General features: G+C 42.4%; 1 protein-coding gene across 20 annotated transcripts in view; it reads right to left on the reverse strand.

Annotated features, from left to right (window-relative positions):
• LOC118079302 (protocadherin gamma-C5) overlaps positions 1-17,617 on the reverse strand; it is a 269,776-nt gene that overhangs the window by 81,054 nt on the left and 171,105 nt on the right. The window contains exon 1 of one of the 20 annotated variants that reach the window (XM_060278097.1): positions 11,059-13,564. The exons of 17 other annotated variants lie outside the window; for them this stretch is intronic. In XM_060278097.1, the coding sequence (XP_060134080.1) occupies positions 11,059-13,488 (2,430 nt within the window). In that variant the 5' untranslated portion in view covers positions 13,489-13,564. Of the gene's footprint in view, positions 1-2; positions 6,072-6,143; positions 8,841-11,058; positions 13,565-17,617 lie in introns of those variants that run through there. 2 more of the 20 variants (XM_035103384.2, XM_060278102.1) reach the window with 2 other exon arrangements.

Genomic DNA, 17,617 nt, shown 5'->3' on the forward strand with positions numbered 1-17,617 from the left:
ACCTTTTCATCATTCGCCATCTCTGAAATTAAATTGCTTCCTCCATTGCCTGTAAAAGGCACAGCAGGTTTCTCACTGCCAATAATATGGTCTACCATCTGAACATTGGGTGTCAGGAAGGTAAACTCGTTCTTCCTGGACTCAGAAGACAGACACAGCTGGTAGGAATAGGGCAAAGTCCCATCTTCAAAGTTGGGTGGGAAGATGGCCCCATTCTTGGAATGGGGAACAGGACCAAAGCACTGTAGGAACCTGGGATGCCCTGATTGACGGAGCTTCATGGTAACGGCCAGAATGACAGTCAAGAGGAACAAGAAGGAGATCACAGCTAAGGCCAGCACCAAGTAGAACTGCAGGTCAGACTGATACTCCGAGCTGCTGGGCTGGCTCTTCATTTCTGGAAGGGCCTCCTGAAAGTTCTCAGCAAACACCAGGTTCAGAGTAATGGTGGCCGAGAGAGACGGCTGCCCGTTATCCTTCACCATGATGACCAGTCTCTGTTTCACAGCGTCTCTCTCCACAAAGGCCCTGGCGGTCCTGATCTCTCCAGTATGAGAACCAACCGTGAAGAGTGCCGGCTCAGTGGCCTGAGTCAGGTGGTAGGAGAGCCAGGCGTTGTGTCCAGAATCTGCATCCACGGCCACCACCTTGGTGACAAGATAATCAGCCTCGGCCGAACGAGGCACCATCTCAAACAAGGCTGAGCCCTTGGCTTCTTGTGAGGGGGACAGGATACGAGGGCTGTTATCATTCCTGTCAAGAACAAATACCCTGACTGTCACATTGCTGCTGAGAGGGGGAGAACCCCCATCTTGGGCCTTCACTTGTAGCTGGAACTCTCTGAATTGTTCATAGTCAAAGGATCTCTGGGCATAGATGGTGCCGGTCTCAGAATTAATGGAGATATAGGAGGAGATGGGAAGCTCCTCAATGTTGCTGTTGAGGATGGAGTATGTGATCCGTGAGTTCTGGTCCACATCGGGATCAGAGGCTTTGATGGTGAAAATGGAGGCACCTGAAGGATTGTTTTCTGGCACGTAGATGCTGTAGGATGGTTTCTGAAAACTAGGGGCATTATCATTGATATCTGAGATCTGTAGACAGATCATTTTGTGTGTGGAAAGAGGTGGAGTTCCTTTATCAGTGGCTGTGATTGTAATATTATATGTAGGAGCTATTTCTCTGTCCAAACGACTGTCTGTCTGGAGTTTGAAGTAATTGTTAGATGAGGGAAGAACTTTGAAGGGTAAATCACTCTGTAAGTAGCAAGTAACCTTTCCATTATCTCCACTATCTTTGTCATTCACATTGATCAGAGCAATGACAGTTCCGGGCAGAGAATCTTCAGGAACAGGGCTGAACATGGAGGCTAAAGTCACATCTGGGGCATTATCATTCTCATCAAGCACAGTTATTTCAATATTGCAATGTGTCAACAATCCGCCACCATCTTTTGCTGTAACCATCATTGTATATTTTTCAGTTTCCTCAAAGTCCAATGGATCTATAAGAGTGATTGTACCATTGACTGGATCCAGTCTGAATTTCAATTGGAAATTTGCTGGTACATTGCTGAAATGATACCTGATTTGGGCATTTGTACCTTCATCTTTATCTGAGGCTGCAAGCTGAAGCACTGGGGATCCAAGGGGAGTATTTTCCCTTAAACTGACCTTGTACACCTCTTGAGTGAAAACAGGTTCATTGTCATTGACATCAGTAACATTAATCCGTATCTGGGCTGTACCAGTTTTTCTAGGCTGACCCCCATCCAAGGCTGTAAGGATTAAGTGGAGGGACTGTTCAATTTCCCGATCCAGTGGTTTATTTAGTACTAATTCTGCATAACTATTTCCATCTTTTCTCTCTCTAACTTCCAAAGTGAAGTACTGATTGGAGCTCAGCTGGTAATCCTGGAGAGAGTTCATCCCAATGTCAGGATCTTCAGCTTTCCCAAGGAGAAATCGTGTGCCTAGCAGAGTGGATTCAAGGATCTCTAAATTGATATTGCTATTCAGGAATTGGGGCGCATTATCATTAACATCCTGGATTTCTACTGTTACATGGAAAACATTCAGTGGGTTTTCTACCACAACTTCAAACTGAACAAAGCAAAGTGGATTTTTGCCACATATCCCCTCCCTATCAATCCTGTCATTTACATAGAGGTTTCCATTCTCTGCAGCGATACTGAAATGCTGCATTTTAGCCACAGAGACAGTGTGCAGATTGCGATGTTTTAGTTCTTTGGTGCTCAGTCCCAGGTCCTTGGCGAGGTTCCCCACAACTGAACCCTTTGCCATCTCCTCGGGGGTTGAATAATGAATCTGCTCTGATGCAGCCCAACAGGTAAAAGACAAGAGAGAGAGAAGCAGTACTTGCCTTGTCAGTGCCCTGCCATTCCCTGTGTGCCTTCTCTCCATCTGGCTGGTTCTCTCAAAAACAGGCTGCTTCCTTTTCTCAGTTTCCTATGCTCAGGCTCTCACAATGATGAAGGAAACAACATGAGGTATCACCGAGGAAGAATAAACTGCCCTTGTTATTATATTTGTGCAAAGCAAAAGAAATTTTTCCTTCTCTGCAAGAGTTCCCTGTCTCTGTGTTATTCAGTTGGCTTGATCTGACTAGCAGTGATGGGAGTTACTGCAGTCTAGGAAGCATCAATGGATCTCTATCCTCTCTCTGGCTATCATACTGGCCAACACTGACACTTGGAGGACTACTGAAGGAACTGCAAGGAAAAGCATGATCACCATAACAGAAAGATGGAGCTAAAATAATGTACGGTTCCACAATGTGAACTTTCTCTTTAGCCAATTGCAATGTGGAGCATTTGAAAAAGCCTTTCCTTGTTTCACCTTTGTTCAGCATATTTATTACTTATTACTTTTATTTTCCACACCTTCAGCAACAAAGGGAATCCAGGGTGGGGTACAGGTCCCAAACACCAATATAAATAAAATAAAAATAAAACGAACTACACTCATAATAGAGACCAACTAAGTTTGTTATTGGTATGAGCTTTCATGTGCATGCACACTTCTTCTTCGTGTATGCACACAGAAGCTCATACAACAACAAACTTACAGTAGTTGGTCTCTAAGCTGCTACTGGAAGGAATTTTTTTTATTTTGTTTCGACTATGGCCGACCAATACAGCTACCTACCTGTAACTACACTCATAATGTTTGGTTACGAATGGATTTCATTTATTTTCTAACTGGCCTCAATCCAGCTCCCTTTCAAAATGGAATTGGTGGCTCTGGCAGATTTTCATTTCCCCCCTTACATATACATGCAAAAGAAGCACAAACTATCCCTTTTAAAATGCAATAGAAGGCTCTTTGAGATACTAGGTGTGGATAAACCTCTGGATAATTTCCCCCTGCTTCACTCAGTTCCCTTCAGCAACAAAGTGAAGAATGGGCTCTCTTTCTCCTGTTACTCTTCTCCGTAACCTCTGTTCATGGTAGATGTGGGCAGAGATGGCAGTCAGAGTTTTGCAGACATATTCAAAGGAAGATTCCTCTTTTGCCTTCCTTGTCAATAATGGGTGTAGCTTCTTCATGCACTAGGATTTTGACTGAGGTGACTGCAGCTCCCAGAGGAGGACAGTGGCTCTCTCCAAGGTCTTCAGCAAAGGGGTCAGAAGACAGCAGAGGAACACAGAGGCTAGAGCTACTTTCAGTGGCTTTTAGATAGTACTGTGAAAATTGAGATTGCGTCTGGGATTGCAGTTTCGCTTATATGAAGATGATACTCATGTCCACTTTTTATTGGTAATATGGTGACATTGTTAATATTGTGGAATGTTCTAGCACAGTTATAAGCAGTATATTTAACCTTCCCCCACCATATTATATATCTGTGTTGCACAAATAAACTGTGCCATTAATTTGAAGCAGAGAATTGAATCCTGTCATGGTAAACAGTGTGGGGTGGTTCATGGTCTGAGAGTTCCTTTATCACCAGTAGTTGCTGATCCTTGGTGATACTTCCAAGTGAAGAGCCTTCCTCCATTTCCTCAGGAAAAAAGTGGTGGATCTTCAAAGAGTGGTAATGACTTGCCAATGTTGACAGATAAAAGAGACAGAGTGGTAAAAGAATTGTAAGTTTCAGGTGTTAGAAGGGAGATATTCTGATTCTGAGGTATAAATAGAACCAATGTGAACAATCTTGTTAGCAGATTTTATTGAAAATATGCCATCGTGGTCTTTAGGAGGTAGCTCACTTTGGATGGTGGGGATAGTTTGAGTTGTAATTTCCTGTCAATGGCTAAAGCAATTCTGCATGACACTCCCATGCAATTTCAGTGAACAAGGAAACTCTCTTTGCTGCTCCTAAGACACATCATAGAAATGCAAACGGGCCTTGTGCCACATTCAGACATATTCAGCAAGAGCCTGACATTCTTTATAAAGTTTTCTAACTCCATGCAGAACTGAGAGATTTTCATTGCTCTCACAGCTTCTCTAATTCATATTGAGAAAGCTTTTTTAAAATCATACAAAATATAAGGATGATAAATATACAATTACCTATGGCTTGAGCTAACCGGAGGCAACTATAGCAGGACACACATCAAAACTACCCCCCTCCGACTGTTGGGACATTGCAAAGTTATGTAGCCACTGCCAGATCCACAGCCCTGCTGTTCACATTAGCCATGGCAGAATATGGGGATTCAGAATGACCTGGTCCGAGTCTGTTGCATGACTGCAGTGAGTCTGGCTCAGGATACAGCAGCTACTGGACTAGCTCAGCTATGCCCCTACTCTCAGAATGCCCCATTTGGGGCTCTCCATTGGCTCTTGCACATCCAGAGGTGGAAGGTGATGTCAGCTGAGTCGAGAGAGCCAGGCAGGGGGACACCTCTGCCTAACCCAACCCCGTTCCCTAGCTCAGTGGAAATGGGGGTTGGATTGGTTTGTGTATCATCACTAGTTTATTAAAATACCTGTCTGACTTCTTCAGACTCTCAACCAAGGGAAGGGAAAGGGCAGGGAGCCATTCCCCACTGGCAGAGACAATATTTGGCCATTATATGGCACTTCCGAGTATTAGGCCAGTGTTATTTATTGCCCTGGTATTACAGATTTGCAGCTGAGAATGAGAAAAAGTGACATGCCTAATGAGGGCAAAAGTATATGTGGCCTTAAATGTTTTATTACATTGAATGAGAATGCATTCTTAATGGAAATAGATGTCATTGGGGAAGCAGGATCATGACCATGGGTGCAGAGACAGTATCAATGGGGCCTTTCTTCTTCTCAGTGCAAATAACAAAGTAGGTTAGGATTTTTCTTGCAACCCTGCTCCTGTTGCCCCATGCAAGGGATCTATTTCCATTTTTAAATGCAATAAATCATTTAATGCCACCAAAGTTTGTGGCAAGAGCCAAAATTCAAATTACAGATTTCATGCCTTTCAGCTCACACATTTGGCCAATAAACTAGATGAGTTCTTACTTAGTATATAGGCTTAATTTCTGATATCTCCAGTTTTTTAAAACATCTAATAAAACTAGGCTGAGAAACACCTGAGCTGTTACCTACTGCTCATAAGGCTGGATAATACTAATTAGATAGATTATTGATCCTGTTTAGTAAACACACAACTGATTTATCCATTTGAGGAAAGACATATACTATTTCAGACGCAGAATTAGAGGGCAGTAAATCAAAGTTCAAATATTTTGTGAAGCCTGGATTTCTCACAGATACTATTATTTGAGAACTAAATAACCTTTCCAAGAGGCAAGAAGGTCAAGAAAGAAGCTCCGAAAGAAGCATTAAATTTAACCAAGATAACCATCACAATCATGCAAAAATTGCTGAACAGAAAATATATGAATATCTCAAATATTTGTCTCATGGTTACTCTTTAAGTCCTTAAGCTCTTGTGGGACAAGCTGTTTACAATTCTCCTATCTCTACATGCACTTGCTTGTGACAGAAACAACCACATATACAAAGAAGTGAACCCCCAAACCTCATTTTATCTGAAGAGAACAAGTATAAATGAGAGAATATGTCTCCAGTTCCATTTCTTCAGAACAAGTGCAAAACAAATAATATAAATGGCATTAATCTCTAACTGAAAATATAAAGTGAAAAACCTTTGATTTGATAGCAAGACTTCACCTGTATATTGGCTGAATCCTCATTACTGTTTGCAATCTCTTCAGCAATGAGAAAGGGGTCATTTATCTCACAGGGCTGGTGACTGATCAAAGTATTGGAAATATTTCCCTTTGGAAATCCGAAATTGCTCTTCCTAGAGTCTGTAGTGAGAGAAACCTCCTGGCAGTAGGAGTGCAGAAATGCTCGGACTCCGTCAATCCCCACAAATTGTGAAACTGGAACTCCACTAAACTTCTCAGTTCCAGACTGTGAATATCTCCACCTCTGAAGTTTAACTGCCAGTAACACAAGGAGGAAAGTGAAGAACAAGCAAGAGACAAAAGCCACTGCAAGGACCAGGTAGAAGGTGAGGTCCGACGGAGGCTCTACAGGAGCTGAGATGCTGCTCAGGTCTGAGAGGATTGCAGGGATGGTGTCAGCCAGCACCACAGTCAGAGTGGCTGAAGCAGAGAGAGGTGGCTGCCCATTGTCCTTGACTAAAACCACCAGGCTTTGCTTGAGGGCATCTTTCTCCAGAAAGAAGCGGGCTGTCCTGATCTCTCCCGTGTGGAGCCCCAGAGTGAAGAGTCCTGGCTCAGTGGCCTTGATCAGCTGGTAGGAGAGCCAGGCATTCTGGCCAGAGTCTGCATCCACGGCCACCACCTTAGTGACTAGGTAGCCTGGCTCAGAGGAGCGAGGGGCCAGCTCTATCCCCGTGGAGCCATCGGTGGGAGGGGAGGGGTACAGGATCTGGGGAGCATTGTCATTCTGGTCCAGGATGAAGAGAGTCACTGAGACGTTGGAGCTGAGTGGTGGAGAACCTCCATCCTGGGCCTTTACACGGAACTTAATCTCCCGAAACTCTTCATAATCAAAGGAGGTCAGAGCATATATAACCCCCGTCTCAGAGTTAATGGAGAGGAAGGAAGATACTGGGGAGTCACTGATGTTGTGCTCAATACTGGAATAAGTGACTCTGGAGTTCTCTCCACAGTCTGGATCATCAGCCTTCAGGGAAAATATGGAGGCCCCTCTTGGGTTGTTCTCCATTAAATACGAAGTATAAACGGATTGCAGGAAGTGTGGAGGGTTGTCGTTTGTGTCTAAAATCTCAAGTGGAATAACAATTGATGTGGAAAGTGGAGGGGTCCCATGATCTGTGACTGTGACAGTGATGTTGTAGGCGGACACCTGCTCTCTGTCCAGGGCTCTTGCTGTCACCAAACTGTAGTAGTTGCCATAGGCTTTTGTCAGTAGAAAGGGGAGGTTTCTGGGGACAGAGCACGTGACTTCTGCATTCTCTGCTGAATCCTCATCTTGCACATTCAAAAGGGCTATTGCAGTCGCTGGTGGAGAGTTCTCAGGGACGGAGCTGATAAGTGAAGTTATTTCCAGTTTGGGTGCATTGTCATTTACATCAGTAACAAATACTATGACAGTTGATCTGTCCAATAGACCTCCACCATCACGGACTTGGACCTCAATTTCATAAAGAGCAGAGTCCTCATAATCTAAGCTTCCTATGAGAGTTAGCGCACCTGTGTGTGTATCTAAGTGGAATATCTGGGAAGCCTTTTCTGTGATTTCTGCAAATGAAAATGTCATTTCTTTGTTGGTCCCTTCATCCAGATCAGTAGCTTTTAATGTAACCACAATGGTTCCTATAGGTAAATCCTCCCTTGCGCTCACTTCATAAATGCGTTGGCTAAAAATGGGTGCATTGTCATTCGCATCCAGGACTGTAATGTGCAGCTGTGCAGTGCCACTCCTGACTGGATCACCACCATCATATGCAGTGAAGATAAGATTATGAACTGCTTCTTTTTCATGGTCCAGAGGTCTTTCCAACACAATTCTTCCATATTGTTTGCCCTTAACTGATGTCTGCAGAATCAAAGAAAAATGGTGATTGCTGCTGAGTTTGTACCCCTGCAGAGAATTGTTTCCTAAATCAGGATCTTGAGCTTCCAAGAGGGGAAACTGGGACCCCAGTGCTGCATGCTCACTGATATTTATCACTAGTTTCTCTGATGGGAAGGTGGGCGCATGGTCATTGATATCTGTGACTTCCACTTCAACTCCATAAATTTTCATTGAATCTTCAACTATAATCTCAAAATTCAAAATACATTTCTCTTCCTGACCACAGATCTCCTCTCTGTCTATTCTCTTTGTGGTGTGCAAATGGCCACTCTTATAATTCAAAGCAAAATACTGAGTCCTACCTGGGGAAACAATGCGAATTCCACGATCTGAGAGCTCCTTTGCATCCAGTCCAAGATCCCTCGCAATATTCCCCACCAAAAAGCCTCTCTCAGTTTCTTCAGGAATGGAGTACTGGATCTGTCTGGTGATGGCTTGGCACATGTTAGCAAATAGAAATAAAAAGAAAATTCTCCTTTTGCAAGCTTGGGGATACTTTGCTGTTTCCATTCCTGGTCTGATATGCAGCTGTTGAGGAGATCTGTGATTCAGGATGACTGAGTGTTGCCAGAAAGGGTCTTGCAGCTGAGATTCCCAATGCAAAAATGTTCACTAAAACTCTGATCTCTCAGCATTTTCTGAGCTGAGCTGCTTATCTGGGAAGGTTGAATTTCTCAGTGCATTTTTTTAGTCTTGGTTGGTCAACAGTGACACTCAGAGTCACAGCCAGGAACTGCACACACTACATTTTTTGTTTCGATTCTCATTGTATATCCAACTCTGTGTGTGTATGTGTGTGTGTGTGTGTGTGTATATATATATATATATATAATGAGAAATATCTAAATACAATGCACAAATTGATTACTAACGTGTTTTATCACTGAATGTCATGCTCGTGTTTCCTTGCTCTTTCAATTTAATGCATTTAATTGTGTCAATACACAAGAAATATAATGGAATCACAGATTCAGAAGGCACCACGAAGGTGATCTAGTCCAATCCCCTGCAATTCAGGAATCTTGTCCCACATGGGGCTCGAACCCACATCCCTGAGATTAAGAGTCTCATACGTTACTGACTGAGCTATCCCACATAAGCTGGAATGCTGCTGATGTGCACACTGTTTCACAGATAAACTAAACCAAGTGAGTATTTATTTTAATTTACCATGAAACATCAAGTTACCCCTTGTAAGCGTAGAAGTGGATTCTTATTCTCTCAAAAAGGAGAGAACCCCAATAACCAACAAGTCCGTTAAACCTCCCTTGGTAAGATTAAGTTTTCTAAATAGGTATGTAATGCACAAGGGGATGCAGGTGGCGCTGTGGGTTAAACCACAGAGCCTAGGGGTTGCTGATCAGAAGGTCGGCGGTCGAATCCCTGCGACGGGGTGAGCTCCCGTTGCTCGGTCCCACCTCCTGCCAACCTAGCAGTTCGAAAGCACGTCAAAGTGCAAGTAGATAAATAGGAAGATAAATAGCAGGAAGGTAAACAGTGTTTCCGTGTGCTGCTCTGGTTCGCCAGAAGCGGCTTTGTCATGCTGGCCACATGACCTGGAAGCTGTACGCCGGCTCCCTTGGCCAATAATGCGAGATGAGCGCGCAACCCCAGAGTCGGTCATGACTGTACCTAATGGTCAGGGGTCGCTTTACCTTTATGTAATGCACAACTCTACAGTTACCGCATAAACAAGTATGGAAATTTGTACACAGGAATCCTAATGTTAGATGAAAATCATGACAATCTTATGTTTTTATGCATCTTTCCTAGCTCTTGGAACATAAATATATATAGTATTTCAAAAACATTTTTACTGGAACTATACCGTATGTGTCTTTTCAAGGCTCAATACATCATAGCATCTACTAGGAATTCCTCACAAAACATTATGAGGGCGGGTGAGGGGAGGGAACTTGTAAAATAATTTCAAAGTAAAACATTCTAAAACTTTTTTTTCATATGAAAAATGCAAACTAGTGGATGCTTAATAAAACATTTTCTGAAAAATTATTTATTATAATTATTTTCTTCAGCAGAAGGGCTGGAATAATTCTTTTTTGAATCTTTCCTAAGTTGTTAGATGTCTGTTGATCAGCATTTATGGAATGCATGTGTCCAGAACAGAACACAAGTTCTTCTTGGTGCCTAGTAGGAATCTGGCTACTCTGAGGGTTCTCCCGTAAATGCAAACTACACATGGTCCAGCTCTTTTGCGCCACAGCATCACAATGCTGACATATTGTCACCATGACTACAACCTTTCCTCATAGGGGAATTGCTCCACCCACCTGTCCTTGTGCTTGTGCTTGCCCTTTCCTGAACATTATTCAGTTTTATTTTTAATTCCTTTCCTAACAATCTCTACCATGGTTTTCACCTTTTCCACATCTATTCTACACTGTGTCAATATCTTCATCGAGCTATCCACTATGACTCCAGGATCTTGTTCCTAGTCAGTCAACAACGATGAGAAAATATGTAAAAATAAGATTTATTTGCACTTTCTAACATGGGGTCTTACACTGAATTGCAGTTACCTTATTATTGATATCTACATTAGTACAGAAAACTCAAATTCACTGCACTCTTCCATTTCATTCATAATTACTAGAAGCTAAACCATAACAAAATCAAGACTCACATGAACATCTTTTTCAGCTACGGCATTGAAGATGCCCCTCCCATTGCAACTTGAAGGCTACATACATGTAAAAAATGTTCTCTACATTCTGAACAGCAGGTTCCTGTAATATAAATTCATGTTTTTCTGGTTCTCTCATTTACTAAATCAGGTAGATAAGAGGAAGACAAACTAAAAATATTAGTTTTACTCAGTGCAATTTGTCTAGGCAAAGAGGCGCCTACCTTGTTCTCTTATAATGGCAAAGGAGCCTACCTGCGACATGCCAGAATTGAGTTCTAGTGAGTTCTGGCTGAAAAAGGTATGGTTTTACACCTACAAGGAGCATGGTTGTGGTGCCAACATCACAGTTCTGAAAGCAAAGCTTACCTGCTCACCAACCTCCTCTTTGGCATTGGCATCCCCAATGTTGCCATCCACAAGAACCACCTGAGAGCTATCATTGCATAGAAAGTTTTCTACCACCTGGATATGGGGTTTCGGGAAAGAGATCTCCTCTTTCCTCATCTCCGATGATAGGCAGAGTTGGTAGGAATAAGGTAAAGTTCCTTCTTCATAGTTTGGTGGAAATATAACCTGCGCCTTAGAAAAAGCATTAGGTTCAAAGCATTGGAATAATTTGGGATTTCCTGATTGTCGAAGTTTCATGACAATGACCAGTATCACCGTCAGGAGGAATAAAAATGAGATCAATGCCAAAGCCAGCACCAAGTAAAACTGGAGGTCAGAATGATGCTCTGTGTCACTGGATTGCCTAGTCATTTCTGGAAGTGCCTCTTGGAAGTTCTCGGCAACCACAAGGTTGAGGACCACAGTAGCTGAGAGCGGAGCCTTCCCATTGTCCTTCACCAAGATGACCAGCTTCTGCTTCACAGCATCTTTCTCCAGAAGGGCTCGTGACGTCCTGATCTCTCCCGTGTGGGTCCCAATGGTGAAGAGGGCCGGCTCCGTGGCCTGCAGCACTTGGTAGGAGAGCCAGGCATTGTGCCCAGAGTCCGCATCCACAGCCACCACTTTGGTCACTAGGTAGCCTGGCTCTGCCGAGTGAGGAACCATCTCAAACAAGGCAGAGCCCTCAGCGCCTGGGAGAGGATACAGAACCCGAGGGCTGTTATCGTTCTGATCCAAAATGTACACCCACACGGTGGTGGTGTTGCTGAGAGAGGGAGAGCCGCCATCTTGGGCCTTCACTTGGATCTGAAACTCCCTGAATTGCTCATAGTCAAAGGAGCGCTGTGCATAGATAGTTCCCGTCTCAGAGTTGATGGAGACATAAGAGGAGAGAGGCAGCTCCTCCATGTTGCTGTTGAGGATGGAGTAAGTGATACGTGAGTTGCGGTCCAGATCTGGGTCCAAGGCTTTGATGGAGAAAATGGAGGCACCTGAGGGATTGTTTTCTGGCACAAAGACACTGTAGGTTGATTTTTCAAAGGCAGGGGGGTTGTCATTGATGTCTGAAATCTGCAGGGAGATGGTTTTGTTGGAGGAGAGAGGGGGGCTACCTTTGTCGGTGGCCGTGATTGTGATGTTGTATCCTGAGGCCTTTTCTCTGTCCAAAGGACTTTCTGTGAGGATCTTGTAGTAGTTCTTTGAAGTTGACACTATTTTAAATGGTACATTACTTTGTAAGCGGCAGGTGATCTTTCCATTTTCTCCAGAATCCCTATCCTTTACGTTGATGAACGCAATTACTGTTCCAGAAGCAGAGCCTTCAGGAATTGGACTAGATAAGGAGGCCAGAATGATCTCTGGAGCATTGTCATTCTCATCTATAATCTTTATATCAACATTACAGTGAGCCACTAATCCTCCTCCATCTCTTGCTTCTATTGCCATAGTGTACTTCTCTGTTTCCTCAAAGTCAAGAGCTTCTTTAATTGTAATTGTACCACTTTGTGGATCTAGTTCAAATATTCGGTGGGCTGTTTCTGGGATGTTATTAAAAATATAACTAATATGTGCATTTAGACCTTCATCCCTATCAGAGGCTTTTACTTGGAGAATGGGGGACCCCACAGGGGAATTTTCCCTCAGGCTAACTGTATAAACCTCTTGAGTGAAAACTGGCGGGTTATCATTGGCATCTGTGACATTAATCCATATCTGGGCAGTCCCTGTTTTCCTGGGTTCACCCCCATCCAAGGCCGTAAGGATCAACTGAAGGGAGTGATCACTTTCCCGATCCAAAGGTTTCTGCAGCACCAATTCAGCATATTTATGGCCATCTTCTCTCTGTCTAATCTCTAGAATGAAATAGTGATTTGGACTTAGCTGGTAATTCTGGAGAGAATTAATGTCAATATCAGGATCTTCAGCTTTCCCAATGAGAAATCTGGCACCTGGCAATGTGGATTCAATTATTTGAAGCCCAATATTGCCCTTTATGAATTGTGGCGCATTATCATTAATATCCTGGATTGCTACGCTTACATGGAAAACATTCAATGGCTTTTCAACCACAGCTTCAAAATCAATAATGCAGTGTGTGCTCTCTCTGCACATTCCCTCACGATCTATCCTCTCATTCACATACAGGTTTCCATTTCCAGCATTGAGAGTGAAATATGGCTTTTTACCTTCAGAAATGATATGCAGGTTTCTGTTCTTCAGGTCTCTGGCATTCAGTCCCAAATCCTTGGCAAGATTTCCCACCAAAGACCCCTTTGCCATCTCCTCAGGGATGGAATAGTGAACCTCTTCCAAAACTGCTCCACAAAACAAAGATGATAATATCAGAAGGGTCATATGCCTCCCTGATGTTTGAAATCTCTCTCCATGAAGGATTCCTCTCCTCTTCATTTTCGTCTTCTCTTTGATGAGCACAGGAGTTCAGATTTCCACCAAGAAAATGGTTTTTTTGCCCAGTAAAAAAAAAAGAACTGGATCCTCTGGTTTAATTTGTATATATTGTAGTGTTTTCCTTTTTCTTTTTCAGGCCGAAATGTTTTTCCCCCCAGCGTCTGTTGTTGTTCCCGATGTGCAGTTTGGTACAAAGAAATCTCTCTGCAATAAGCATCAGTGGAACTTCAGCTGCCCTTGGATTTCCGTCTTGTCCAACAGTGACACTGTGAGTCTGAAACAGAGAACTGCAATCTTTTCCCAGTGATTTCTCTCTCTCCTAATTAATGGAATGGGATGGTGGTCTTTATATTTAATGACCCAAACTATATTCTGATACAGGATATGGGAACCCTCTTCTGTTATAAAGTAAAACTATGTTTTGTTTGTGTTATCTTTTCACTAGTATAGCAGGTAAAAAAAAAATCTTCAACGGAGTTTTTGCAATAAAGAATAAGCAATAAAACATAGTATAGCTTCATTTCCCCAATTTACAGCACTTATAATTGTTACCAAGAATATAAATCTGCAAACATCTTTATGAGAAAAATTGAATTTCTCTAGAGGATTTCTCTATGAAGTGTTACAGTGTATAAAAAAGGCAATGGGATAACTGAGGAAATTATTTTATTCAAGGTTTAAAAAACTCCAAGGAAGGAGAGATAGAATGATGGAATCTTACAGTTGGAAGTGACCCCAGGGGTCATCTAGTCCTACCCCCAGCAATGCAGGAATCTCAGCTAAAGCATCCATGGCAGATGGCCATCCAACCTCTGTTTATAAATTGAATTAAGTGCAATTCAAGTGTTCAATGTGCTTTAAGTGTCTTCAGCTGGTGTAGTGTAAGAAACGGAATAGTAATGCAGTTTGTGTCTTGCATTTGGCATGAACACAGCAGGTTCTCTTAAGTAAGCCACACTTCCCTCAAGGCTCTTCCTGCAGAATGGGAATAACTGCACTAATACTATATAATATCATACATCTTAAGAATTATAACACGGGAAGTAATGTAGCTGTTCTGACAAATTCTGGATATTTAAGGATCTTTACTTAGCTTTAGCTCCAGACTTAGCCTGCAATCTTTTGCACTCCGCTGGTGGTGGTAGGGTTTGGATTGGTTGGAACGGTTTCTTTGCCAAGCCCTCCCAGCCTCCACTGGCCTCTACCCACAGGGGGTCACTCTGCTGGGGCAGAATTGCCTGTTCCCTCTGCCAAAGAAGTCATGCCAGTGGGATCTCTACTCATGGCAGCTGATGAAAAATTCTGAAAGGGGACAAGGGCAGGGAGAGACAGGAGCCAGCCCCACTACTGTCCTGTGATGGCACTGGGCCTGATGTGGGTCTAAGTGAGGTGCCCCTCTACCTTCTGCCCAGACCAGCAACACTGCAGATGTGAGGGTGGTCTCATTGCTCTGTTATGCCTCATGAGGAGTTTGATAAAGCCAGTAGTTTGATAGCAGCCTTAGTCATGGTTATAGCTGATCCATGAAAATCAGTGTGGTTTAACTCAGTAATAGCTAACTTGTCAAGTTGATATCAATACTTCCGCTCTATGTATGGCCAAGTCTGGATGCAGCCGACAATATACATAACCCTAAATAATACATATACCTTCCAAGATAGCCACAATTCACATTTCTTCAGCAAAAGCAGCCTCTAAACAGTTTAAAACTATAAAATAAATATGATCAACTACGGTAGTTGTGCATAAAGGGCTTTGATGTATCTCCAGCTAAATAATCAATATCCATGCTCAACTCTATAAAACCACTGCCAATTAGTCTTGACCTGGTGGTGGATTTTATATCACACATACTGAAACATGATTGAACTACACTATAAAGGTATTTTTAAAATAATAATAATAATGTGTGGTCTATGTTTGCTTCCACACCGCAGCAAGAAGCCAGACACAGTGAATGGATTTGAATATGTGTCACAACATATTTACTTACAAGTCTGATCTACATATGCTTAAATAAGACAACTTCTACTACCTCAGTGATGACATACTTAATGCCAAGATGGAGGCTAGGAACTGTCTTTTCTGCCAGACACATTAAACAGTTGTCACCATTCTGGGTCCAAGTATTGGATCAATATTGAAACTGGTCTTTGCTCTTCAGTGTCCTCCCCCTCAGGTCCACTGAGTGCAAATGAGGACCTTTAGGTATCATCATCCCTGAGCCAGTAAGTGCCACAGTCAATGAGGTCATCAGTACAGATGAGTAATTGCCACCACCAGATTCTTCCAAGCTGGTAAGAATGCCATGAAGGTTGGTTTGGGTAACTCTCCTTTCAGGTCTTGGGCCACTCACTATAGGATCCTTATGCTTTCTAACCTACATAGCACTTGCCAGTTGTGGCATTTTTAAAAAGAATGCCTGGGGTCCAAATACAGCCAGTCTTTAATTATCTACTGCCATAGCAGATGAGAATGCTCCTGTCATTCATCCTCTCATTCAGCCAATTTAGCAACAAGAACAAAATACCACCATTCAGCCCCAACTGGGAACTGATAGATCCTGCCTTGTTTGAAACTAGAAGGAGAGGGCCAGATATTGCCATGCCAAAACAGAGGCCCAGAGAGTGATGCCACCATGCCCATCCCAACTGTCCACAGAGGCAGCATTGAGAACATTCTGCACGATTTACACCTCTAAAAGATTAAACCAAAAGCATCTTCTGTGGAGTTGAAAGATACACATAAAGAGGTTCATTCACATTACACATGACATCCTACATTAAAACAATGGGTTAAGCATTGCATCCAGTGCTCAATTAAATACCAACAATTTGATCAGTGAAATCCAATTTGCACTGTTAAATGAAACAGGGAAACTCTAGATCTGAACCATGATGTCAAAGTACTTTGTACAATGTTTTTCAACATGAACCACAAGTGGCCTATTCAGACTTCTACAAGAACTCTAGTATATCCTAGATTAAAATCATTTTAGATCAAGTGAAACCATATCATATTATTTTAAATCCAGGTAGGTACAACGCATTCCTGGTGAAAAATGATACATTGTACTCCAATAATTGAATGTTGTAGTTGACCATTCTTGACCATTCTTGATTCAAAAGGAAAGGAAGAAGGGGGCTATGAATATAAAGTAAAACATCAGCACATTGCTCCCACCCCACACCATGAAATGAGTAGAAAGTATCTTCCTCATTTAATATAATTTAATGTTCAAGCTACTTATTTTGGAAAGCTGAAATACAGTTGTACTTTGGATCCTGAACACCCTGGAACTCGGACGTTTTGGCTCCCGAACGCCGCAAACCCGGAAGTGATTGTTCCGGTTTGCAAACGTTCTTTTGGAACCTGAACATCCAATGGGGCTTCTGTGACTTCTGATTGGCTGCAGGAGTTTCCAGCATCCAATCAGAAGCCATAATTTGGTTTTCAAACATTTTGGAAGTCAAATGGACTTCTGGAACAGATTCTGTTCAACTTCCAAGTTATGACTGTACAACCCGGGAGTAAGCTCTACTGAACTCAATAGCACACAACTCTGCCATACAGAAAGAAGTGTGCATGCACAATAAAGCTCATATCAGTGACAAACTTTGTTGGTCTCTAAGGTGCTACTGGAAGGAATTTTTTTATTTTGTTTTGACTACAGCAGATCAACACGGCTACCTACCTGTATACAGAAAGAAGTGCACCTCCAAAATTATATAATAAAAAGGTCGGCACATTCCACACCCACTCATAAGATTAAATGAGGTTTTATATATACATTTCACTTCATTTAAATTCATGTTTCCACTATTCACATTCCAAAGCTGAAATCCTAAGCACTCTTACCTGAGAGAAAGTCACACTGAATTCAACAGGACTCACATCTGGGTAGATAAGGTTAGGATTGAGCTGGAAAGCTCAAAATGCAATGGAGAAAATAGACTACACCTGCAACAGGTAGGTTAGCCTCACCTTTTTACTATATATAAGGAAGATGATGATTCATGAATCTAGATGGAAAATTAACTAAAGACTGAAAAAAATTAAAAGGCTGTATAAAAGGTTGTATTGCAATGTCACTTAATGGTAAAAAACTACAGAGCGTACCACACATGTA

This window comes from Zootoca vivipara, chromosome 8, assembly GCF_963506605.1.
Source record: "Zootoca vivipara chromosome 8, rZooViv1.1, whole genome shotgun sequence".
NCBI lineage: Eukaryota > Metazoa > Chordata > Lepidosauria > Squamata > Lacertidae > Zootoca > Zootoca vivipara.